Genomic DNA, 26,923 nt, shown 5'->3' on the forward strand with positions numbered 1-26,923 from the left:
GATCCTACTTATATCAAAGGTACTGGAAAATTGTCACTGGTTTCCTTGAGTCTTCGCTGAGCCTTCAGCACGCATCTAGAGCCTTGATGGCTTCTGTTCCACTGAACATTACAAAAACAGCATTTGGTTTAACTGCAGAAATTCTGATGCTCCCGGGAAGCTGATGAGTGTGGAACAAACAATTCTTTTTTTCAGAGCAAAGGCACTGTAACAATGAACACATTGTATTGCCTTCGGAATGGCAAGCCCAAAAATTCTTGTCAAATGATCATTTTTTGGTGTATTTATACAGAAAATGACTGTGAAAGATAATGTCTGTCACTACTCAAGTGCAGGAGTTCTAGAGGAATAGAATGCTATCAATTAATAAATCATGAATGAACGGTTCATCAATATATTAGTATATGTTAATTTTTCACATCTTACATTATCACAGCATGCGGTTTGTCTTACCCTCCTAGCTACGCTGTGGTTTAAACGTAAGCCAGGGATTTTCACAAACTAGGGACAAATGAATTGAAAAGCTGTGATCATCCATACAGGAGTCAAAAAGACACGTCAGTCTGGTAGGACTGACTAATTAAAGAATAGAGATAACTCATTGCTCTGTAAAGTGTTAGAACTGTTTTGGTTCATGGTGGGCCTTTGTCATATGAAATGATGAAAGACATCTCAGAAGACTTTTTAGACTTTTAGTCTATATTGAGGGACTCAGGCGTAAAAAAGAAATAAAGTACTCTTGGAGAGATTTTTGAGTAATTTTTTATGCATTTGTATTTTCTGCATGCAAAGCAAACTGAAACTGCTCCTGCTCATCCCATGTCTGTACTCTATGGAGTGCACTCTATGGAGTACACACTCCTATGTGTAAAATGATCAGCCTGGGGGTTTACTGGCAAATTAGTTCTTCTTCCCATTGTTTGGAAGGTCACTTTAAGATATTTTCACATGAATTGAAGTAATTACATTAACATGATGTAAGCCCTTATCTCAGGTGGATGTTAACTCTTATCAGGTGAAATATGTTAAACTGCAAGTGCAATCCTCCTTTGCTAATGAAAAATGAAATGGATTAACAAAAAGCAGTATGTTGGCCAGTTAACCCAAAAGTGACCTGGAAGGCTATCATTTCTATATGCTACTGCCGTCTTCTGACGGGAGGAACATAACCTCAGTAACATGATATTGCTTCTGCTTTTCACTGGATGACTAAATCTTTGAATGGGTGAGTAATAAACAAAAGAATAACGAAGAACAGGTGACACTTACCAGACTATATTTTAGATGAATAGTCATGGATCAACATTTTGAAAGCTTCTCTATTTCACAAATGCTTTCACATGTAAGAAGTGGCAAACAAAACAATTTAAGTAAGGGATACTAGTGGGTGATACAATCTGTCCGTATCTACTTATGGAAAAATCTCACTGTGTCTGAATTTATCAGCTCTCTGGGTTTGTAGGTGCTGCAAGCTCTGAGCTTTCAGCCACACAGCACAGAGTCTTACGCACTGCATTCAATTCTAATCAACCTTTCCCTGAAAGGTTATAGCAGGATTATATTGGGGTCGAAGACAGGTGATGCGAGTAACTAAGGTAGGTAAAAATCATAGGCAAAGAGACTGAAAGTTCTCCTGCTTTATGCAGAATTTGTTCTTAGGCTTTTCTGAACAGCTATACTGAAAGAAGGGTGGTAGTTTTTACAGGAGAATGTTAGTCTTTCTGCCTATATATATGAAAATACATATACCCTGGCTTCAGGCTCCTATTCCTTCTAGCTCTTCTCCCCTTGTAACAGTGGAGAAGCAAAAAATGCAACCTCCATTTAATTTTTCATCTGCAGGTTTCCTCTACAGGAACTGCGCAGTAAGTCCCAAGTCCAATATTTTACTACAATAATAATGTAGATTTTTTTTTCACCCATTTCCCTTTGGAGGAAGATTCACAAATAATTGTTTCTATTTGACACCAAAAGTTGCTAACTGTAGCCTTTCTGGAAGGGAATGGGACAGCTATTGTATAAGTATCAATAGCAACTCTAGAAAGACCTCACCACTGGCTATACAGCAGGTGACTCATGTTACACCTTAACATTTCTGGTAGTTTTCCCTAATGCACTTTTACAGTGGAGTCATTTCAAGATACACATGTTGGGAGATATCTATATATTTGTACGTATTTTTATATATATAAATTCACACACATATATGTTTACTGCAGACCCCAAAGCTGCCCCCTCCCTTGCGCCAGGCCCGCCAGGGGACATCCCCGTCCGGCCGCCAGGTGGCGGTGTGGGGCCGGGCCGCTCCCCGGGCCGCGCCCCGCGCCGCTCCCCGGCGCCCCCCCGCGGCCGAGGGAGGGTATCCCAGCGCCCAGGGGGGTGCTCGGCGGGAATTAAAACGGGAGGGGATTTCTCTCTTTTTCTTCCTTTTCCCCTTTGTAGACTCAGTGAAGTTCGGTCAGCCGGCAGCGTCCCTCCGCGCTGCCGGTTTTGAGCCCCCCACCAGTCGGGAGGCAAAAAAAAAAGTCCCCTCGACCCAGCTCGGCGCTTACCCCTCGCAGCCCCTCGCCCGCCGCGGGTCCCGGAAACCCTCAGCAGCCGGTGCCGGTGCCGGCCAGCTCCGCCGGCTGGCGGGGACAGCTCCGTCCCTCCTCCAGCAGAGAGGGGCGGCGGGCAGCGTAGGGCGGAGGTCCCGGCCCCACTGCTGGGGTACGAGCGGGGGCTCTGCGCTCCCCAGCGGAGGTCTGGGAGGAGGAAAAGCGGAGGGAGGATCCGTCAGGATCCAGGTGGATCCAGCTTTTACCAAAAGCCACCAGCCGCAAGACCTCCGCCTCCTTCATCCCTCCGTCCCTCCCTCCTGCTCTAACTCCCTCCCTCCCCTGCCCCTCCGCGATGAGAGCCGGGCCAAGTCGGTGCGCGCCAGCCGGCAGCGATCGCTGCCAGGGGCAGGCGGATCGCTTTCATGTCGCAGGGTGACCACTAGCCCAGAGGAGGATCCCGGGGCCGGGGAGGCGGGCAGCTGCCGGGGTGCCTGCCGGCGCGCCCCGCGGGATGCTGGCGGCGGGGGATGCGGAACCGGCCGCGGACTAAGATGGGGGGCGGCCACTCCCACAGGGCGCCCGTCTTCGACGAGAACGAGGACGGTGAGTGCGGAGCTGTCCGAGGTACCACGCCGCACGGCGCCCCGGGGCCGCCGGCAGCACCCCCTCCCCGGCGGGTGGCTGACCCCCTCACCCTACCCCATCCCTCCCGGCTGGGAACAGATCCTCCCGCGGGCTGCCCGCTGCGGAGGAGGGAAAGCCCACCATTGTTTTGCCGTCCAGACCGATTGGGCAGGTGTTTGGGTTTAGCCGGGCTCCTCTGAAGTCTGGCACTTTGTCACTTGGGCACATGGCAGGTAACTTCATACAGGCGTTTATGAACGGGCATCGTTTTGGAGAAGGGCGCCCGCTTTTTTGTTTGTTTGTTTGTTTGTTTTCATTTATAGTTGACTCTTTGCCCACCTGCCCGTTTTAAATGGTGATGTCTTCTTCAGTCGGTATATTTCTTCCATCAGCTTTACTTTCTGAAACTTTTTTTTTTTTATCTTGTTCTATTACTTTGAGATTTTTCTCCCTGCCCAGATAACATGCCATAAGAAAATGTATCTTGTAAAGCTTTTGGAAGACAATGGAAAAGTTTGCGTAAAATGTGGTGTTTCTTCACTATTCACACATTTCCATATCATTTTTATATGTAGACCGTATTTAACTGGAATTATGTGACTGCATTTCAATTACAATTATTTTGGCTTTTGAAGCAAAGAGAACACTGCACTCTTAGGAAGCAGATATTTGTATATTATCACTAGAAGTGTTTTTAATGTTACTTGTGGGATAGATGGATGATTGATGCTTAATTTTGAGTATATTCCTTTCCCAGAAGTTCCCAATATATTTTCTTAGGAGATGATTGTGTCTTAATAGACTATCACATTGTTCGGCTTTCTGAGGTTCATAACAAATCAAAGCCATGTATGCTGTTCCCTATGTGTTCAGGACACTTGCCTTATTTTGCTAATAGGGAGGAAATATACTAAATGCATGTGAAGTACTTAAAAGGGTGAATGCACATTTATTTGCATTTAAGACACAATTATCATTCCCTATTCCTTGATAAAGCTTGAAGAGGTATTTGATGAGATTTGCCTTACAAGACTCCATTGTTTGTGTGGAGAATGGGACAGATTGTATTGTGGTGCAATAGCTGTGATTTTCTTGTACTGATACAAAATTTCAGTAATTTATAATAGATCTTGCTACGTAAACAACTGAGAGAGAAAGGAACACCCCCCCGCACAGACTCCCCACGCCTCCCCCCTGGGTAATATCTTGAACATGTGCAATTAGTCTTGTAAACCTTGAGGTAACTCACCAAGAAATACCCAAGAGTGAAAGCATGGTGTTAATCTTGTCTAGACACCCTAAGGTAAAAAAATAGCCAGGCTTTTGCCTTTGTAAGGCTTGTGATTAGGGTCTCTTGAGTTAGCAGTTTCCATGAATTATTATTATTATTTTTTTTTTTCCATGAGAGAAGGCTGTGGCCAGGTTTTGAACAAAATGAACAAAGTTCAATAGTAAATTACTGCAGAGAAGACTTCATGCCACTTAGTTCTTTTTCCCTCAGGAAAACATTTCTGTAATGCAGCCATTATTAATATCTAATTAAAAAAGTACATACAGTATTTATGGGTTTCTATTAGGTCATCATTTATTCTTTGCCTGGGTTTTTTTTGTTCCTTTTTTTTTTCCTCATTATGAATGTTCGTAACATAGTATCTTTTTCGTCTTAAGATACTGTGCTTATCACAACCATCTAGTTCAGAAGAGTCCGCTGCTTTTGAAAAAAAAAAAAGAAAATCTATTTCCTGTACTGCTTACAAATTATTATTCAGCATGGCATTTTCCCACATATCTAAAAATATAGGAAAATATCTCCTGTTTGAAAATGTATCTTACAAGTTTTAATCCAAAATCAATCTGTATTTCATGTTCCTACTCGTAGCTGCAAGAGTCACTATTTTCCATAATACTGGACTCAATATGATTTTTTTTTTTTTTTGAAAAAAGCAAAAGATAAAGTATAGCAAGAGAAAGTAGATTTGGTTCTTGAGATGGTATAATTTTGCTCAAGAATGATAGTGCTTATCAATTCAAAGAGAACTAGAATAAATGAGTTGTGTATGAATATCTAGGCGTAGTAGAAACTAAGCTATTTATTGTATTGTGTGTAATGTCACAGCTGCCTCTTAAAATCAGAAAAAATAGCAGGAAAAAGTATCATTTTATGTTTGTACATGTTAATGATGGATGTAGAATAAACCAGGAATTTTGTAAGAAGAGGTTTGAAAGTATTTATTTTCACTTTGTAAATCATAGAAAAAGTTACTTACACAGTGTACCACTTAACAAAGAAATACATGGAAATAGCATGTGAAGAGCACCCAGGTACTGCCTGACAAGCCTGTAAAGTATCTGCTCTAGAGTTACCACTCATGATTTCTGTCTAATGAGAGTACGTGCTGATCCACTGAGTAGATCTAAAAACTGTATGTTGTATGTAGACTCCCCACCATGCTTAGGATAACAAAAAATGATCCAGCCAGAAGGTTGGACTGCTTGCTGTAAATCCCCAGTTATCAGACAACATAACACATCGTTATCATGCATTGATCTTTTTAAAGGTCATGATACCCCAACATAAGAAGGACATGGACCAGTTGGAGAGGGTCCAGAGGAGGGCCACAAAGATGATAAGAGGGCTGGAGCACCTCTCCTATGAGGACAGGCTGAGAGAGTTGGGGCTGTTCCGCCTGGAGAAGAGGAGGCTCCAGGGAGACGTGATAGCGGTCTTCCAGTACCTCAAGGGGGCCTACAAGAAAGATGGGGAGAGGCTGTTCAGTAGGGGCTGTTGTGATAGGACGAGGGGTAATGGTTTTAAAATAGAGGGAGGTAGACTTAGAGTGGATATTAGGAAAACATTTTTTTACACTGCGAGTTATAGAACACTGGAACAGGTTGCCCAGAGAGGTGGTGGAAGCCCTATCCCTGAAAACATTCAAGACCAGGTTGGATGGGGCTCTAAGCAACCTGATCTAGTTGGTGATGTCCCTGCTCCTTGCAGGGGGGTTGGACTAGATGACCTTTGAAGGTGCCTTCCAACTCTAACCATTCTGTGATTCTATGATACATACCATTTTTAAACTAGCTGTATTTGTTCTCTATGTTCTATTTTTACTAGAAGGATCTTCCAGAACTTCACTCTTTGAATGGTTAGAAACATCTGCTTTCCTGATTAAATGATTCTTAACCTATTTATAAGATTTATGTTTGTTTCAAGTTTTTTTTTGTTAGCTTAAACAACTCTCCACCCTCCGTGATTACTCCAGTGCATTGATAGACAGCAAAAATGCCCCCTCTCACTCTTTGTTTTGTAAGAAAGCATCTTCTAGTTTTCTCTTATTTCCACTGCTTTTTATTCTCCTGTGCCTCACACCTGCATGCGGTTGAACTTGTCTTGGTTGCACACAGATAGCCCAAATTATACACAGAATTGCAGGTAAGTTTTCATGAGGACCTTGTGCTGGAAATAATACTTCCTGATCTCTACTGGAAATAACTTTTCTGGTACAGCCTATAACTACTAATGTCTTTTTCATGGACATGTTGTGGATAGTTCAGTCACCCTGTGATCTAGCTCACCAGTGCCCTGCTCAGTAATTTCCACTGATGAGCTCCAATCAGTAGCAGAAATAAATTTTTGGTGTTCCTATGTGCATGACCTTGCATTTTGCATGACTGGATTTTGGTCCGTTTCCATTATTCTTGTTCTCAAAGTTGATCATCCACTTACATCTCAGAGATGAATATTCTAATTCCCTTTTAGAACTGGATTGGGTGGGAATACCACATTGTGACTTAAAAATGCTCTAAGGCAGTTCCATGTCAAAAAATGGATAAAACACAACTGTTGAAGGCATTCTTTTATGCTGGAAATCAAGATTTTAGATAAATAAGATTCAGACCGTTGGATTTTTTTTTTATGGCTGCATTGAATTATACACATTTTTATTTTCCATTTATTGAACTTTAGACATGAAGTTATCGTTATGTGTAGTGCAATACATTTAAGAAACCCTAATGCTAGTGTCTGTACAAACACAGAACAAAATAGTGATCAGTGTTGAGCTTGCAGTTATAGCATGGTGTGAGGTAGTAGGAGAATATATAGAGAAAGGAGGCAAAGAAGAACAATGTGATAATTCTAGGCACTCACAGAGGTACCAACTGCCAACCTGTTGTCAAGAGTTTGCATGGTCTGTGCCAAAGACAGTTCAGAAGGAATATCGTGGCATTGCAACCACCATCAGCCATTATCTTCTGACTCAGTCTTCTTAAAGCTTTAGTACAATGTACACAAATAATGTGGACCTCTTCAGCCACTAAATTATAATTATAGGTGAAGTTTAATACTACATCGTGGATTTCCCTTTTCTACAGGGAACAGTGAAGAAAAGCAGGATGAATCTCACGCTTCCATCTTAGTTTCATGCTTCCTCAAATAAGCTGCTTCTCTGTTCCCCTATTTAACTGTCCTAAAAATGTGCAATATCTGATTTACATTACACTGTCAGGATTAGAACCAAGACTCTTTCAAGGGATAGTTAAAGTGTTTACCAATTTTATTTTACCTTACCATGATCCAGATTCAACAAAATCTCTGCCACCAATGGCTTAGAGATGGACCAGATGAATTTTCAAGATCCTTCCTAAACATAATCTCTACAATTCTAATATTTAATTTTTGTGGAAGCATCCTTGCCAGGACCTCTGTCTGGCATCATGTAAGTCTTTGGTGCTGCTTTTGTAGCCTTCCAGAATTTACACAAGTGGTTGGCATGACACCTACCTCTAAGTGTGTTAAGGAATTTCTTGGTGACTTGTTATCTAGGAAGTGTAAGTGCTCAGAAGAGATAACATTTTACCCATGTGTATTATGTAGTGTGCCTGGAGGTCAAAATAGGCTTTTTGGGTAACAAAGTATAAATAATTCAAAGCTAATCAAGCATCAAGCAAGATAAGCAAGACTCCTATCCAAGATCAGGGAAAACTTAACTGTGAAATAAATTGTGAGAAAACATTATTGTCTAGATCTCAATACCATTGCTTTTGCAATTACTCCTTTGCAAATTCATAAATTGTCTCCCATCCTTGCCCACAGATGTTTCTTGTAGTGAAAAGGTAAGGCTCTGCTCCTTCAGCTGAGCTGCTGTGGTTTTCTGTGCCAAAAGAGTAGGCTAGGCTTCAGACAGCAGGGTTCTGCAGGACTGGAGAAGTCAAATGGTGGAAGAAGCAGCACAATGTTGTCACATGAACAAATGGTGTTCAAACATACAGAGATATTAAGCTGGCTCTACTCCTCAGTATTGGCTTCAAAAGATGTCTTTCACTTCTGCCAGGGAGATCACAAGGCTGGTTGCACTCACTCGCCTCTGATACCTTCCCACAGAACAAGGGGGAACAGGTCTACCTTCTCCCATCAGTATCCAGTGTGATATCCACTGGCTCATTGATAGCATCTGGCGTGAAAGTGAAAGAATTTCTTGTGGATGTGGGTTACAAAGCTAGCAGTAATGTGGGAATGCAGTTTTGTGAACCTTTAGTAATATACTGTCCAGTGAATGGAGGAAGTTCAGCCCAGAACCTGACTGAATTACAAAATGACTGAGAAATTATTTGGTAGGAAAAATAGTAAGGAATTATGGTCTTGCTCATAGATACTCAAAAAAAGTAGGTCCTATCCTACCAGGATTGTCTTTGTGCAGTCTTTTCTGAATGTGGGCATAAGAACGAAGAAGGCAGAGGTTTTGTTGGCCAAGCACAAGACACTTACTTTTTTTTTCTAGCTTTCTCATTAAGCAGCAAGGCTGGGAAATCAGAAGTTGAAACCTTGATGGGATACAAAACCCAGTGGGCAGTGACATCTGGAACCAAACACTGAGGGGAGCAAAAAAGGAAAAGACTGTCAAACTCATTTTGGAGGTTTCACAGTATTTCAACTTAGCTACAGTGAGCTGATGCTGAGATGGTGGAAAAAAGTGTGGAAGAGAAAAGGTTGCTACTGAGATCAACCAATATCAAGCAAAATTTTCTGAGAGGATACTCAAAGAAAAAGGACAACTTCAAGTTCAGCCTGGTAGTGGAGCTCCACAGTGTTCTATCATCATGAAACATGTGAGGGGAAGGGGCAAAAAGTAGGGGACTTATCTGTCAAGCTTAGCAGGAGACACATGGACTTTATGGAGAGGGAAGAGCAGTTGCAGTAAGGAGAGTGCACATCTGGGGACCTGATGTCCCTCGAGCACAGTTCTGCTTCGTTTCATGAGCTAGTTAAATCTGTTACCTTAAACTACTAGTGTAAGCCTATGTTGAGCTGTGGCTGAATTCGCTGTTGTGCTTGTGAACACTGCATACATGTGTATATGTAAGGTTCCCTGCAACAGAAGAAAGATTATTCTGCAAAGATAAAAAACTTGTTCTAGCAGTACACATTATTTTCTTAACTAAATCATATTCTGAGTTTCCTTGGACTCAATCACAATTTGACACGAATAACAAATACAGAGTGTTTGCAGAGATAGAACAGGCAAATGTCTTAATTTTTTTTCTCCTTTGGTTAAAGAAGAACAAAGCTGGTTTACTCTCTGGAGTTCAGTCTCTAATACATTAACTGTTTTGAAGAATGACCTTGGCTTTTATTTGTCTACATTTAATCCCAGGAAACGACTTCTTTTATCAGAAATGCCTGTTCATATCACACAGTGTCTGCAGATGAGCACTTATGGGGCCCAAGATGCCTACACCTTCTCAGCATAAGAGGCGGCTGAATGTTAATACATTTATCAGGACCTAGAACTAGTTCTCTTAATACAGTATTTCATGGAACATCTTTTCACTTAATTTTAAACTCTTAGAAATTAACATTATACTGTATAAATGATACATTGTGTGTATACAGCACAACATTATACTGTACACTTCTTTGTTTAATGTAGTAGCTGGGCTTTTGTCGTACTTCCTCTCTGCAAAGTGAGGGGTTTTTTGATAGAGGCTAGTACTGTACCTTTATAAAACATAAATTGCTGGAGGAAAGAGTAAAGAATGAAGGCATCTGTTGCTTCATTGGTGAATACTACCAAGCTTTCTCTTTCAGATTCCTCACTTACCATAATCTGAAAAATATAATGAAAGAGCATCATGTGACCTGTTTTCAGGTTGTCCTCAGGAAAATCTTGGTGTCATATATTGGCCTATTCCCTTAGGCAGTCAGCATTCACCTGAGGTGTCCAGCAACAAGGGACTCAAAGAATAGGGGTATAATTTTGTATCACAGGAATGAGGACTTTCTTCCTTTTGTTTCCAATTAAGTTATTTTCCACCCCAATAGCCGGAAGATTTGTTTACACTGTAATCATCTGTCACCTGATCAGTTTGACCTCATCTTTAGCTTTCTTAATTTCCACATTCACTCTTATCAACTTGTATATTTTCATAACTAAATGAAACAATCCAAATGGACAGGGTAGGATTTGTGAGGCAAGTTTCATTTTTAATCACTGGAAATGTGAACTCCATAAAGAATATTAGTAAAAATCTGATGTCTCTTCTTACATCACTGCCTCAGTTCTAGAGACTGTTAACTTTCTGTATTTTCCAATTTGACAATCTTTGTCTATCAGGAAACCTAGCAGCACACAATCAAGGAAGGCTTACTGGAGATTTGGCACTTAGGGATAGAGTTTAGTGGTGGACTTGGCAGTGTTAGGTTTACAGTTGGAACTGATGATCTTAAAGGTCTTTTCCAACCTAAATGATTCTATGATTCTATGTTTTCAGTTTATTTCCCCTGTATTCAGTCATCAGGGTTCTTTTTTCAGTTTGGCGTATGTTTATTTTCTGCTATAACTAATGGAAGATTCTTTCTATCTATAATCAGTTCTTCTTCTACACCCCTTTTCTATGATCTCTGTCACAGGTCTTGAGGTCTTGACACAGGAGTGTCAAATTACATAATACTTCTGTTCTTAGAAAAGTTATACCCTATTTTTGGACATCGTTATTAAGTGCGATGTAGACACATAAGTCACTTTCATTCATTCCATAATTAATACAAAGGCATTTTCCTTTTAAATTGAAGAAACTCTTCTTAGAAAGCACTACTAGAGTTGGTGGCAGCCTGTTACACAAATTTTTAGGGTGTTAATGACAACTAAACATAGTCGATGAATCTCAAATTTGTTTTCCAAATTTTATATCCCCATAAATATTTTCTTAATAATATCATATCATAATATAAAACTCTGTATTTTGTATTCCATTAATCCTTTTCTACCTTTTCTATTTTGAAAACGTTTGGTTTATATTGGATATATTAATCAAATCTACCCTACAGTTTGTTCGTCTGACTCAAATTGAAATATGAATTACATGTGTGCTTTTCAGCCTCCTGCTTCTCTCTGGCAATGTTTACTTGCTTTTGAGTTTATTTCCACTTGCTCATTTTCTCTTTTTCTTTCTTACTTTTTTTTTTTTAAATTCCAGTTCTTTGAGGTTTGGAAACTTTTAGATAAGTTCTACAGCTGATGTACTTTCCTGCCCAGTCATTTTTATCTTGGTTTGACAGTGAATGAAATAGAGCGCTGGCTTTGTCATTGTATTGCTACCATGATTCTGTGTAAGAAAGACTGTTGTATTAAATAAGATAAACATACTACAAGGCAATATAATGCAATGGACAGAAAATATTTTCCTTTTTTTTCCTGCTTTTGCAGTGATAAGGGAACACCTGCTGTTCCTTATTTAAGATCTAAAAATGCAAACTGAGTTAATCCTTCCAATAATTATTATTTCCTTATGATATTGTTCTGCCTCCCTTGCTGAGTGTTGGAAATTGTTCTTAGCCACCCTGTTGAAGCAGAGGTGTAATATAATCACAAAATCACCATTAGCCTCCTGAGTGTCCTTCACACATTTCTGAAACCTTCCCCCGCTTCTCCTTGGACTGTTCTCACCTTGTTATGAAGTTTGTATCTATGCCTTTTGGGGTTCATCTTAGATAAGTCTTTGTCCAAGCTGTAAAGCCTGCAAACTCTTTTTGGGCAATACAACATCTTAGTCACTGTGATCTGCTACACAGAGCTTGAAGTCAAGGAACAAAAGCTAATCAAAAGATCCTTTCTGAGAAGGAGAAAACAGTTGTTATTTTAAGTTCAGCTTCATATTTGACTGTTCTAGCCTATGAAAACTACAGAGATAGCTACGCAATCTTATGTGCAGGACATTGCTATAAAGCAAATTTAGCCTTTACTGAGATTGGTTTGGATATAACAGGAGGAAGAGACTAGCCAGAAGTCTTCTGCACCTTCATGAGATTCTTCTCTGCCCAGCCTTGGCATGTGATTTTTCAGCAACAGTATACCAATTATGCCATTATTTCCAACTGTTTTCCAGCCCAGGGAGGTCTTTGAGGTCTTTTGCTTAAGTTTTTAAGCTAAGCTGTTAAAATAGATTGTTTTAGGTGCAAATAATAATAGCAGATAAAAATACATTAGAAAGAGAAATACATTTTTAGTGTGAAATTCTCCGCAAAAATCTCAGTGTTGAAAGACTTTCTCATATGATCTGTTGATCTTTAGTTAAACAAAAATGTCACCAATAAGTGCTCTAAGACTTTGCTGGAAAGACTCGCAGAGTAGAGAACTTTTTCCAGTGATCCAAGCTTTCAGCAGGGCAATCCTTATTCTTTTGGAGTTAGGGAGCTCTCTACTGATGAATGGGAGAAGGCAGCAGCTAAATAGTTGCCCGGGTAGTTGTAAATGTTGGCTGTGGGAGGCAGGATGTGCAAGTGGAGCCTATCTGGTGGCTAGGCAAATTCTAGCTGTTGCTAGCATAGCATCTTCTCTCTGAATGGCTTTTCACAAGGCTTTTCTGAGAGTGAGGAAAAGTTACACCTGCTGTATAGAAAACATGAAGTTATATGCATCAGTGAAGAAATGCCACGTTTTCAGTGGTTTCAAGCACTTACACTGAGTGCTGCCCTGACTTCAGACCTTTGGTTCTCCTAAGCCCGGAGCCATCAGTCTATTGCACAGGTGTCAGAGGGAGCGCAGGTAGGGATTTTAAATGCATTAATAGAAAGTGACCCTTTCAGCATAGCTGCTGTATCTTATGGAGAAAAGATACTGCTTGTGGCATTCAGTTTTCTCATTGTTTCTAGTGAGACACAGAGAATTTTTAATGCTTCCCTGGGCACAGAAGTGCTAATGAGTAACTATAGGATCATCTCTCAGCCTCCTAACCTTCCTCTACTAGGTAGATCATATACATCTTGTGATCCACAGACATACGTGGATCAATGACATCCTGGTGTTTCGAGTGATGAGATATCCTGATTGTTGCAAAGAACTGCCTGCAGTGCTACATTTTAGTTTGGGAAAGACAAATACAGCACAGCAGACCACCTGGAAAAGACTGCTGACTATTGTCATATGCAATATATGTCTTCTAGTCTTTAGTGATATTAAGCTGATTTCCAGTCCTTTTTCTACCTGTGTTTGTTGATTAATGTAACAAAGAAAAAAATAATGGATAGATCTGGTGGTGGGAAATAAACTTTTTTTAAAAAAAAAAAATTTGAAGATTTTTCCATTCTGTACTGTGAAGGAACCAAGGCTGTTTAATATTCTTTTCATAAACAGCTATGATCTACCTATTGGCCATTTTATTCTAGTTCAGCAAATATAATACTGATACACATATATTTTTGGAGATTAGTTCTCTCTCTCTTTCTTTCTCCCTCTATATACATAGATATTTTTATACATATTTTACTCTAGTCAAAACAAACCCAGTGTAGGTGGTAGGGAACTCTAGAACTGAGTCACCAATATTCATTATTTTAATCTAAAATCTATAATTAAACATATTTGAGATTCTATTTCTGTGATTATACAGAGTTGGTATAAGTACATTTAATACCACCGAATGTTTCAGGCATTAAGACGAACAAACCTTCTGCTACATTGAGCAATTTTATCCTCTACAGTTCACTATTTGTTTGTGCTTTTCAGCTAATACCTTCTGTTGTTAAAATTAGAAGTTATGTTCTTTCCATTAATATGTCAGCTACACACCCTCTACATCAAATGAATCTTTTTATTTATTCCTGTTGTGTGGTGATATAAGGAAAATCTTTGTAAGGTCATTTGTGGCTTAGAGAGTCTACTGACCTGGTACTAATGCCAACCCCCAGCCATAACCTGGGAACTGTGGCTGGTCTGAAGTCCTCCTCCTCCCCTCAGTCACCTCTGTGCCAGCTGATATGAAAGCCTAGGGATGGAGATGCGGTAGATTAGTTTGGTTTTTGAGTGCATCTATCTTTCATGTTTAAATCTTTCATATTTCACTCTTATTCTTAGCAGTGGCTAGATAAGGCAAAGGTCCTAATTTCCTTATTCATATTTACTGTTTTCAGCAATGCATGGTCCTATCATCTTTTGTGTCATTGCATGTGGTGTGTAAATAAGCATACTTTTATCAGGCTGAAACTATCTTTACTTCATCACTGGAAGGATTTCCCAGAGGTAAGTAGTGCAATGATCAGAGAATAAGTCATCAGCTCCAAGTAAAAAAACTTCTGCAGTTAGGTGGCCATTGTATCTACAGCACTCAACCCATCTTTTCCAGTCTCAGTACTAAAACTATCAATTCCATCATTAAATATTTATCTGTAAACCTTGAGATGAAGAAATTTGAGTTGCACTGAAATTCCACAAGTTCTTTATGAATTAAATACAGCTGTTACTATCAGGTCTTTTTTCTACCCTTTCTGAAGGAAATCAGTCAAGAAAAGTGAACTATCAAAGTAGGAACGTGTTTTAATGCTATCTAATAACTCAGGATATTGCTTCAATGGAAGTTGGGAAAAATCCATCATGTTGGATCAACAAAAGTTTGATCTTGAACATATAGGTAAGAAAACCTTTGGGAGACCTGCTTTTACTCCAAAATGTCAGACAAAGCAGAATGATTCTTATGAATTTAAATTATTAACACAATTAAATAGTCAGAATCCTAGCTAGAATTAAAAAGCAGCCCCCTTTTAGCTCCAGAAAACTAAAAAAACCCAGAACTGTAAAGTTACTTTCAGGTCAGTCCCTCTGGAACCTCCAAGGTTTGTATTTGAGGTTAAATCCATAAAATAGATTTTATTTTTTTTAGAGGTATAACTTAGTTTTAAAAATTTACAAGACCTATGAGTAAGAGACAACTTGAGTGCTGAAATACATAGTGGAAGTAATTTAATTGCAGAGGATGGACAACTATGTGTAGGCTAAAGGATGGAGTTAATGGAGGAGGTCAGCCCTCTTAAAAGTAGCTTCTTTTATTTAAACAGTTGATGGAAATCTGGCTAGTATAAGAGGCACCTAGCTTCTACTGGACTCTGAAGTACTGCTTTGTGGCCAGACAATAATGGAATACTTGAAATTTTAGTTAACTCTTCCATACTGGAGCACTGGCACTTAAATGTACTCACTATATGAACAGCTAATTTAATTAAACATAGCCTTTGTTCATAATAACAGGTAGCTTTTCCTGTTTCTAGTCCCCATACCATCCTCACCTTACTACCTGCAGTTGGATCTCACTGCTGTAAAGCCATTGCCCAGGCTGTAACTTGGTACCCAAGCCAGGTGAGCGAGCAGTTCAGTGACAGCAAGTGGGGAAAGGTGAGGGCCCAGAGGGTAGTTGAGGTGCACGGCCAGGCATAGATGTACCTGCAATTTAACTGGGCTAAGGACTGATTTGAAGTGCAGCTCAGCAATGTGTGGTCAGTCCCAACCAGGCTCCTCATAGCTCTTTCTTGTTTCAGAGCAGCCTGATCCAGGTCCGAGCTGCAATGGGTCTCCTGAGCCTGTGGGCAGCATGGTGGTGATGGGGCAGGGGAAGCTGGTCATGGCCAGCAAGATTAACCGGTGCCCTTGCAGCCCTGAGAGATACAGATTGTTTTTCATATTGATATTTGTGACTTTTTTTTTTATAAGGAAGAGCCATGAGACACAAATGCCTGAACATCTTCAGAAATGATCCTCAGATGTTCTTGAAATTCTTCCAATTTCAATACTAATTTCAAATCCCAGAAGACAAACCAGGCCTGGACAGCTACGTTTATAACCCGCAGGTTTTTCTGCTTCTTTTGAAATGTTTTTCCTGAGGAAACATCACTGCTATCAAACCGATGAGCTTCAATCTTACAAAAACAAATGAAAAACAATTCTACTGCTATGCATTTCAGACACACTTCTGCTGCAGGTTAGAACTGGCATCATTCATTTGAAGTCCATGGGGTTGGTTATGTTTAAAAACACTAAGTGGGAGGGAATCCCAATTGAAATGTAAATCTTTCTGACCCTTTAGTGTCCTTATTTGCCCCCAGTGTTTCATTTGCTGCTGTGATTAAAAATAGAAGGGATAATTCTTCCATATCCAGTTTTGGAGATGGAATCCTCATCTTTTGGGATCTAAATTTAGAAGAAAAAGAGGAGAAGAATTCATATTTTGTCTAGGTGTTTGGGTAAAATCCTGTTCACATGGCTTCCTAACCTTCCATTAACATAGCGCCAAGACTCATTTTCTGAAATCCTGCCCTGCAACAACAGTGGTTGCAGAGCTACCACCCAAAAAGGCCTAAAGCGAAGAGTTTTCTTAGCTTCCCCTGACCTGTTTGGCATTATAGAGGCCTCCACGTGGATAAGATTGACTGATACCTCACTGAGGATTTTATTGGCAACTTCATTTAAATAATTTTCCTTCACCTGAGGATCACTCATTTTTATTGTAGGAGAAAACAGCCTGGTCCACTGAAAACTGACATTTTATTCCCATAGCAACTTCCCCCAGAGAGCCTTCCAGTTCACTTATTAATGAGGTTATTCTCATAGTAACTCCAAGGGAGGTGAATATTCCCACTTTCTAGCTGAAAAAGATGCTTTGTAGTCTATTATGTATTTCCTGATCTCACAGAGAAGTCAATTACAGTTAAAGGGGAATTTAGATTTTCTGTATTTTAGCAATACATTTTCTCAAGTAGTATCTTTTCTATTGGATGTACCTGTTAACCTATTTCTCCTTCCAATAGATGTCAGTTCATTGATGTCAAGAGATTCTTTTTGTCAGTTCATTTGTAAGTAAGCAACATGGTCAAACAGAAACCCTCTTTTCTCAACAAAAGGGATTTATGTTTTATCACTTACAAAAGGTCTTAAAGATACTTTACATTTGAGCAGGTCTCAAAACTTATCTCCTTATTTTCGGTGTCAAATTTACCCTTCAAAAGAGCTACGAACAGCATGGACGCTCACAAAGGCTTCCCTGCTATTCACTGGCCGTGATAAGGTCTAGCATATCAATTCAGTTGTTCCTTGATGACTTTTGATGTTTCCAGTATTACTACTAAGATAACAGCTTTGCAGAACTGAATCTCTGTCCTGTCACAAAACTCTTTTCATAGCAACAAAAAGGGATCTTTAATTAAAACTTACACTGGTCTTAAAAAAAATAAATTTGCTGGCTTGTGAGTTTATACTAGTAAAATTTTATAAATTACTGCTTTATAATAGGATGGATGAGTGATTAAGATGATATCAGAAGTTCCAATTACTTTCTACTAAAGGAAGTTAGTCTATGTAAAATAAACCTTTCTAGAAAATAGGTTACCTGAATGATATAAGCAAACATCATGCAGATTCAGCTAAATCAGTTGCAATGACCTTCTGTTATGGTAACATAATCTATGGTTATCCTGAAGATTTGTCACTGCCTAAATAAATCCTAATGATTTTGATGTGGCAGTGAAGTCAGGGCTATGGACTTAAGTCAGTTGCATTATCATCCAATGCACCAAACCTAGTAATAACCCAATAATTTAAGTTCTTCATGTGACATAGCTCCAGTGCCAGCCTAACTGGAGAGAGAATGATGTGCTTTCATATGGCCAGTCACAATGAATCCTGTGCACAAGAAGTGAACATCTCTACAACACTAATGTATAGCTATTTCAAGTTACCACCAAATCTTTTCTGGCCTTTAGGCTTGGTATGATGGACACCAATGTCATGTCAGTGGCTATGCATCAAAGGTGAGAATTTTTACAACATTTCAGTACATCCTGGGGAATATCTGACTTCTGATGATATTTTTCACAGCACTGAACTACACACCAATACGTAAAATACCTGATCTAAAAGTAAAATACATAAACTCTGTACTAAAAAGTACTATAACTCCCCAATGAAGGTGACTATTTCATTCTACTGCCTTTGAAACTAGACTTCTAACAAAACTAGCTTTGTAGGTTATCTTAAGGTGTCACAATAAGCTTAATCCAATTTAAACATCCCTAGTGCCACTAAAAGGGGTGCTCCTGTTCTCCTCCCTGTTCTTGCTTACTGCGGTATGCCAGAGATGGTGTCCATGTGATTGCCTCATTTTCTTGTCAGGTTGGTTTTCAAAGATCAAATAATTTATGTGAATGATCATATGCTCTTGCCATTGCATCACATGACAATGATCATAAAGAACGACTAAAACTCAGTGTTGGTGAGGTGGTCTCAGAGATAAGTTTGTTGTGTATGTAAGCCCTAAAGCATATAAATTATGCTTCTGATGTTGGGAAATATAAGTATTTTTCTAGTTCTTCTAATTTTTAGGCTATCTGAAAATAGAAATATTTCCTGTGAAAAGCTAAAAGAAAAATGAAAGCTAATATTTATTGAAACATTCTGATTTCAGAAAAAAAATAATCAGAAATGTGCACACACTCCACATGGACACAGACAGACAAAAGTAATAGCAAAACAAAAATTGTCATGAATCAATAATGAGGAATTTTAAATTTCAGCTGAGATCAGTGAAGGCTTTTTGATTTTGTAAATCTTTCACTTCCTTCTCCAGTGGAAAAAAGGTAAAATGGAAAGCAGGAACCAAGCAAAAAGATGAGAAAGACCCCAAATCTAGATTACATCCCTCAAAGCATCAGGAGTACTTTTCTTAGTCTTGTTTTGCTGATGTATCTCAAATTTCTCAGAAGAGGTCTTGAGATTGCAGGATGGCACTCAATAGTTTCAGCTGAAACTTCTCTCAAAGAAAAGCTGTAATTATTTGCAGCTTGTACTGCTTTCCCAAGGAACGAACTTCGATTCACATGTTTCAGGTAGCTACTGGATATATTTCAGAAACTTGATGTTTTTAATGGCAGTATGATTTTGTTTTGTCTTATTAGAGATATAAACAGCTCTGAAGAGAAATTTTCATTTATATCTTGGGTTCAAACAGATTCTTGTTTACCAAGGAGCTGCAGTCTTCTTGTGAATGCAAAATTGCATCTTCATTTCTTTTACAGCTTTTACAGAATAGCGTTAGAAAAGGAATTATGTTCTTTTACAGAATTAAAAGGGAATAAAGGTTTTGAGAATTAGTCCTAACATATTTTTCTTTAGTAGCTTGGTTGTTTTCAAATGTTAGTTTTCTTTGGGATTTCAAATTTATTTCTGGCTGTGGCAACATATGCTTTTTTTCTCTAGTAGTGTAAATCATTAGCTGATTCACCAAATTTTTCTAGTCTGGTTTTATAGGATTTTGCAAAATGGTAGACTGTTGTAGTTCTTTCCAATATTCATTTTAACTAATGTATTCAGAAAATTCCACATTCATTTAGGAATATACCACACTTTTAATGATACAATGTGAGGTGGATTTCACTGAATATGGTGTAGATCCCCATGATGTTGGCACTGCTTTTGATGAGCAAACTGTACATCAACTAAATATTCTGTGAATTTGATGTGTCACTAAACTGCATGTGAAGTACTACTTTGTAGAAGGATTAACATAAGGAAATAAGAGTTCCTGTAATGCATGATGGGAGATGTTATTTAGCCCACTCTTTTTTCTATAGTGTCAATTATTTATGGCTAGAATATAGAAATAAGAGAGTTATAAAATTATAGTTTTTCAGCACCATAGTACTGAGGTTTTCTCCCCATTTCTGTCAATCTAGAGAAGAGGTTGCTTCCACTTCATCATGCCTGAAGGTGACATAGATGGGGGATAACATGAAACTCTGTTGGGATTTTTTAAAATAAAAGTTTGTTAATTTGAGTAAAATTTAGTTGTTTTTTGGATCTGACTTTTCCTCTGGATAACTTTTTAACGCGTTGTTAAACTTTTTGCAAAATCAAAATGCCATTATTGTCCTTTACAAAAATTAAGCCTTATACTGGGAAAACTAAGCTGGTTTTGAAAGTTTGAATGGAATTCAAGTTTACATTTTCAAACTGATTTTGGGTCAGTTCAAAGCTAGACTACATTTCTGTGGTATGACACTTCTTCAAAGGTGTTGGAATCTGATACTCCTATTCCCTTCTGTAGATCTAAATCTTGTACCTGCTTACATCTCCCATAATCCAACACATCACCATCTCTGAGTGAACAAGCGTGCATCATGCAAATGCTATGGGTATATCTACATAATGGGAGATACAGTCCAGCCAACAACATCATCTCATAGATGATTGGACATAGTTATCATTACAAGGAAGCACAGTGTAGTACTGCACTACCCTGAAAGAAGCCGCTTCGGATCAACCAAGAAGTCTGAACTGAAAGTCTTTTGATAATATAGAAATGTTTCATTTTGATTAAAGAAACTGAAGTATGTATTTCCTATTTTAAGATGGACATTATTGTGAACTACTTGTGGAGTTGCAGCAGAGTGGAAACTGATTATTGTAATCTGTGATCTTTTTAAATGGAAAAAGTAGTGTCAGTTCAGAATGAAATCCTTTAGTTCAATTGATAAAGTAGGAAAATTACATTTTCAAATCAAGTCAATTATTTTGCTCCATTAAGAGCCAAATCTTTTTCATTTTTATTATGAATGTAAATTATCAGAACTTCCCAAGAGGCAAAGATTACTTTTTCCATACATTCAGTTTACAAACATGATCAAACTGAAATGCATTTTAAAGTTCAAAGCAAGATTAGCTGACTTTCAAATTACATTTATCTGACATACAAAGATCTTAAATTCTTCCTAATTGCAAATAAAAAAATATTAACATAATAATGAGAAATCATTTGTATTGATACTAAAACACTCATTAAGCCTGGCAAATTTAAACATTGTAATACAATCTAAATGAAAAGACCCCTAAATACAATGATAGAAAACACTGTCCTCCATCATTAAAGATATAAACCTAGCTCTATAACTGCTTTTTTTTTGTCCTTCAGTTTAGCAACCCTCTCTAAGTAGCAGGATCTCCAATCAATTAATGTAAAGGAATGGCCCATTCCACTCAGAAACCTAATGGAGCTATACAGATTTTGTATTCTTTGCTCACCTCAAAGATATGCCTGGCTTTATTATTCCATCAACAAAAATTTGTTTTATACTTAATTTAAACAGTATTGTTCTTCACTAGTGCACTTCTCATGAACAGACCATGATGGAATGTGACTCCTTATGACTACCCTAACCATTTTATGTCCCTTACTGTAAGCACTATTCATGTTTGTCCTGTCTATGTCCATTTGAGCTGGTGACTCCATCATGAGTACTGAATATATATGACTGTATCTACTTGGTTACTCATCTTATGTGTTTTTGTGTGGAAGAACAGTAGCAATTTTAAGAAGCTTTGATGGCTGCTGAGACCTAGTGAGGTTCTGTCAGCAGAGCCTCATGGGTCTCTCTGGAAAAGGCTGCAGAATTTGAAAAGCAGACAGACATATAAAGAAGCCTGCAGAACTGGTTTGAAATCCTAATAGCGGTGATGTCTGGTCAGGACAAACCTGACTTAGGTCAAACCAAACAGGCCAAATCCAGAAGGAAAATTTGATTTAGTTATTACTCTGTTTTTCTGATTCACATAGAAGCAGAAAACATTAAAACACCCTGAAACAGACCTCCAACATTTAAGACAGCGCTCAGACTTAAACAAAAATATATTTTCTTGGCTGATGGCCACATTGCATCTCCTTGTTTCTGTTTTCTGTTGAGATCAGTGAGAATGAAGCTAGATGTCTTGAAATGCTCATTGTGTTACAAATATAGCTTTACTGTACATCTCCTAATGCCTTGGTAGTCATGTTCTGGTTTTGGCTGCTGCCAGACTGTCCAAATAAATCAGTGGGACTCAACTAGGGAAGGAGAATGTCGATTTAGCTTATTAAGTTCTTCCAATTTTTCTTGAATTGAAAGGCTTCTAATTTATTTTTTTTTTTATGATGCAAAGCATGTATATGCTTGTACTTTGACACTGTTGGATTGGATATTTGCTCTTGGAGATGCAAAGTTTTTTTCAGGTAGTGGTTACTGAGTGTATTTGGACTAATCACATATACATGCTATAAATATTCTTCAGCTGCAGTAAGAACAGATGTCAGCTCTGTGTAGAACCTACCCAATACACATGTTGCCTCTTGAGCTAGATGTAATTTACACTTAAACAAATGATGGCTAACATGAGAATATTTTAGATTAGCAAAACTACAAATGAAAGGGTAGAAATTTTGTGTTCTTGTATGACATCATAAATCAAACATGTCACGATCTGCATCAATGTAACTTCTTTTTTTGTCTTTTTTTTTTTTTGTTCAAATCACTGTACCACTCGAGTAATGCAGCAGATGTGAATTCATGTAAAGACTTCATTTTTTTTTAACATATATCATTTTGTATATAATGCTGATTTAAAAAAAAAAAAAGAATAAGACACATTTCCACTACAACTATCCAGGCACTTCAGTGTTTTTGCAGTATGGTTGTAAAAACCCAATAGTCTGGAATGCACATATTTTCCCCAAAGTATGCTTTGTCCTTGGGGAGCAGTGGAGCAAGAAATAGTTGTTATTTTTTGCTAAAAAATTTTGTATTATCAACTCCATCAGCACTCATGCAGTTGGAAAGATGTGCCTGAGAAATGGCGTGGTCTGAAGTGGGAGCCAGGTTCTGCTCTCAGTTTGGTGGCAACTTGATATGTGGGGTTTGAGCCAATCATCTACTGATTTCTGTACCTCCACTTCCATAGCAGCATACACATTTCACACTTTGAAAATGGCTTTCAATCTTTATAGTGCTTTTATAAAGCACTGTTACTTGAACTGGCTGTCACTACTCTCCCGATGATTTGTGTATCTGAGCTCTAAACTACTTCCTGTGCCTAATTTTACAGCTGTTTAGAGGTGTAATGATTCATGTTTCTACAGACAGCAGCAGAAGATATTGAAGCACTTGCCTAAGGTCATGTGAGAAGGCTGTGGCAGTAGAGGGACTCCTGTGTACAAGTTGGTCACAAAACACTGCACCATCCTTCTAGATATTCCTGATAGTTTTTGAGAATGCTAATACATTTGATCAAGTATCTGTAATGGCTAGAACCACATTTTTTACTTTTCCTGGCAAGTAGGGTACAACCTTTCCTTCAGCTTCTGAATCCCATTAGCACCATCCAAGCTTTTATTAGTTCAAGATCAAACTACTGGAAAATGCTCTACATGGGGCTACTTCAAAACCATGAAAATAATCAAAGTAAGGGATACTTGCACTTCAGGTTATTAATTGAGACTTGAAGCTGTGCAATGGAATCCATTTAAGGTTTATTTGAGCATGACTAAACAGAAAGAAACAAAATACTTGAATTTATATGCCTATATAGCTCATTACCGAAGTTAACAGGCATCCATCACTCTAATACCATATCATGCAACAGATGCCATAAGTGCTGATCTATTTTCTCCCTTAGTTAGCCAGATATCTGTTTTATTCCATAATCCTTCTCAGTTTTCAATTAATGGTGACTTTTTTAGGGATGAAGGTGGGAGATTATAATACTTGTTGATTTTCCAACTTGATGAAAATTGATACAACTGAAAGGAAACTCTCTCATACTGTTAATGCTCACAGTTTCATTCTGTGAGTTTTTCTTGTATGAAAAATTAGCTGAAGGTAATATAAACTAATTTTGATTTCTGAAAAATGTCCATACTCTAAGACTCAAATTCAGAGCTTATGTCTAAGATCTCCAAAGTATGGTGTGGTAGTAAAATGAAAGAAGTGCTCAAAAAGTTGGAAAATATTTTTTTTTCCATTTTCAGTAAAGGATACCAAGAAAGCTATTTTCAAAAGAGCAATAGTCATATTACTGTTACTGAAGAAAGTGTCCTGCCAGCCACATCATTATCTCAGCAGGGCTTTGCACTAGAAAAATGTCGTTAGCTACAACACCAGGCTCCACAAGTTAGACATGTTGTATTTTACAGGATAAGGATACAATACTTGTGATATCCTCATCGCACAGATGAAGTGGCAGTGTCTGACCTTGATGATATTTTAAACTTTGGAAATACCAGAGGTCATGGGGAGCTGTAATTCTTCTCAGAATAAATGGTGACCCTGTGGTGCTGAAACTTCACCAAAAGGGAGAAAAAGCACATACAAAACCTAAAAAGAAAAGTGTGATAAACAAAACAAGCCCAAAGTTCTGAGTGTGAGATTAAAAACACCTGAGGAAAATGACTAATATAGTTATGACAGTGAACCTAGATTGACCATTCACTGTTTATCAGGGCTGTGACACTAATGTGACTTCTGCATGGCTGATCTGTTGTTGACGGGACCATTGCTTAAAGCATCTTACTCAGCTGAATTTGATATTAGTCTCAACTGCATAAGTATCACTTTTATTATCATTTTCTCACATCCCCAGGGAGCAACTTCCCCAGTTTTTGAACCTACAATGTTGTATGTTTGAGTAATCAAAAGAGACCAAGTGCTTAGTGAATGAACCCTTCCCAGAAAACCACAGCAGTTGCAAGCCTAGCTCATTTTGAATGCAAGCTCAGGTGTGTTTACATACTTCTGTAGTAACTTAAAATTATCTTCATTTTCTCTTGCACAAAACATGTTGCAATTGCTATATCTTGGTTTAAGATAAAGCTTATGGGATAGTGAACTGTAGAAAGAAAATACTCTTTTTTTCTTATTGAAGATCTGAGAGTGTGAAGTCCCACTTTCTATCCATGTTAAACATAAAAATTGAGAAAATTTGCTCAATCATTGTGGCTATGTTTTTTAACAACTTATTTGACTTACTATTAATCCATCTTAAATTTCATGGTCTAATGCTTCATTTAAAAATTTATTTCTTACAAAAGTCCAATGTACTATTAAATCCAATTAAAAAAAAGTTTGTTCTAGTCATTCAGAGCAGTAAGCTCCACTAAACAAGGAAGTACAGAAAAATAGAATAAAAATTACGTGGACGACAAAAAATGTCCTTTTCATAGCCATCAATAAATGCTTAATCTTAGTTTTACAAAACAGAAATAGTTCATCGAACAGATACATTTAAAAACCAGACAGGCTTCAGGACAATATGTAGTCAAATCATACTGAAATGTGGCTAGACTTAAATTTAGGTAATTACCAACTGTTTCAACAGTTTTCTAGTTGTTTTTGGGAACTGGCCTCAGTTGAATGACTGCAAGGTAAAGAACAAACTCAAACTAATCTTTCTTTAAATGTTTGTTAAAAATTGGTAAAATAAACAGGAAACATGAGAAGGTTTGAAAGCAGGGGAGTGACACAGACAACACCAGCATGCTGGAGGGAAAAATTCCAGAATTTTCCCTGTCAAAGAAATGAATGACATTAACACGTAGTTTTGAACATTTTCAATGTAATGGTGAATTCCTACTTAAACTTAAGGATCAGCTTAAAGATCCCAGTCATTAAGCTCTCAAATCCTCTGTTCAGGGGCACGCGCTTGAGAAGGATTACCTGTGGGAACAAGATTTAAGCTGATGTATGTCTGTGCAGAAGGTGGTTTTGCTAAACTGACTATCTTGTCCATCACATCAGGATTGACCAGCAGGAATTACAAAACAGGGCCCCACAGGTAAAATCTCTGGGCAGAGACCCCAGCTGCAGGTCATTGATAGACAATCTTGCTTCTCAAACATCTGGGTAACCCTAACTTTTATGTGATTCAGCACAAAATTTGTTTTCCAGTTTCCGATTTCCAAGCAACTTATAAATCCTTTGCAAAGTTATGCATTTTCATTTTAGTATCTGAATCCTAAAACTGTTATATTCAGAATTACTATGCTTGTTTGCTAAAGACTGGAGTCTACTGCTTTCAGCTCTGCCAGCTTGGGATTTGATTTGGTCTCCAGCAATTACCAGGAAGGTGGTTGCTATAGCTGCACTAATGAAAGGAGCAACCACATTTCCTTGAAGACAATGTAAGCAAGTATAAATAAACAAATGCTTAAATATATTATAAGTGACATTAATAGTGTAAATGAGATATTACTGGAACAGAGAAAATAAGATTTTAGCCTTTTTCAGTGCCTTGATATATATAAAACTTGCAACTTCCTACTCAGTGCTTAGTTTGAGGTATTCGAAGTATTATTAGTTTTACAGGATTTTCTTCTTCATCATGATGTGAGTCACATTTTTGTTGTATTTTTTCATGTTACCACATTTTTTCCAGTGACAGTTTGTCTCCATAGTTTTGTCAATTCCTGTAATGGCAATGACAGGTGCATAGGTAGAGGTAAAAAGCCAAAGCCAGGAACATAAGAAAGTTTTAATTTAAAAAAAATCTTGTTAAGTTGGCTGAACTTTGTCAACTCCAGTTCACTGAGTTTAGGTTTAAGTGTGATTCTAATGTGACAAGTGACTGTAAAAACTGTATCACACATGGTAATGTTTGTGTTCGAGTGGCCTCATGTCAGTTTTGTTCAGGATGTTGCTGGAT

The 26,923-nt window shown here is 38.2% G+C and overlaps 1 protein-coding gene across 1 annotated transcript in view; it reads left to right on the forward strand.

Moving 5' to 3' along the window:
• Positions 1-2,985: 2,985 nt before the first annotated feature.
• STK32B (serine/threonine kinase 32B) overlaps positions 2,986-26,923 on the forward strand; it is a 171,108-nt gene continuing 147,170 nt past the window's right edge. The window contains exon 1 of the mRNA XM_086746706.1: positions 2,986-3,143. Within this exon, the coding sequence (XP_086602832.1) occupies positions 3,068-3,143 (76 nt within the window). The 5' untranslated portion in view covers positions 2,986-3,067. The remainder of the gene's footprint in view (positions 3,144-26,923) is intronic.

This window comes from Chlamydotis macqueenii, chromosome 4, assembly GCF_036417535.1.
Source record: "Chlamydotis macqueenii isolate bChlMac1 chromosome 4, bChlMac1.mat, whole genome shotgun sequence".
Classification (NCBI taxonomy): Eukaryota; Metazoa; Chordata; class Aves; order Otidiformes; family Otididae; genus Chlamydotis; species Chlamydotis macqueenii.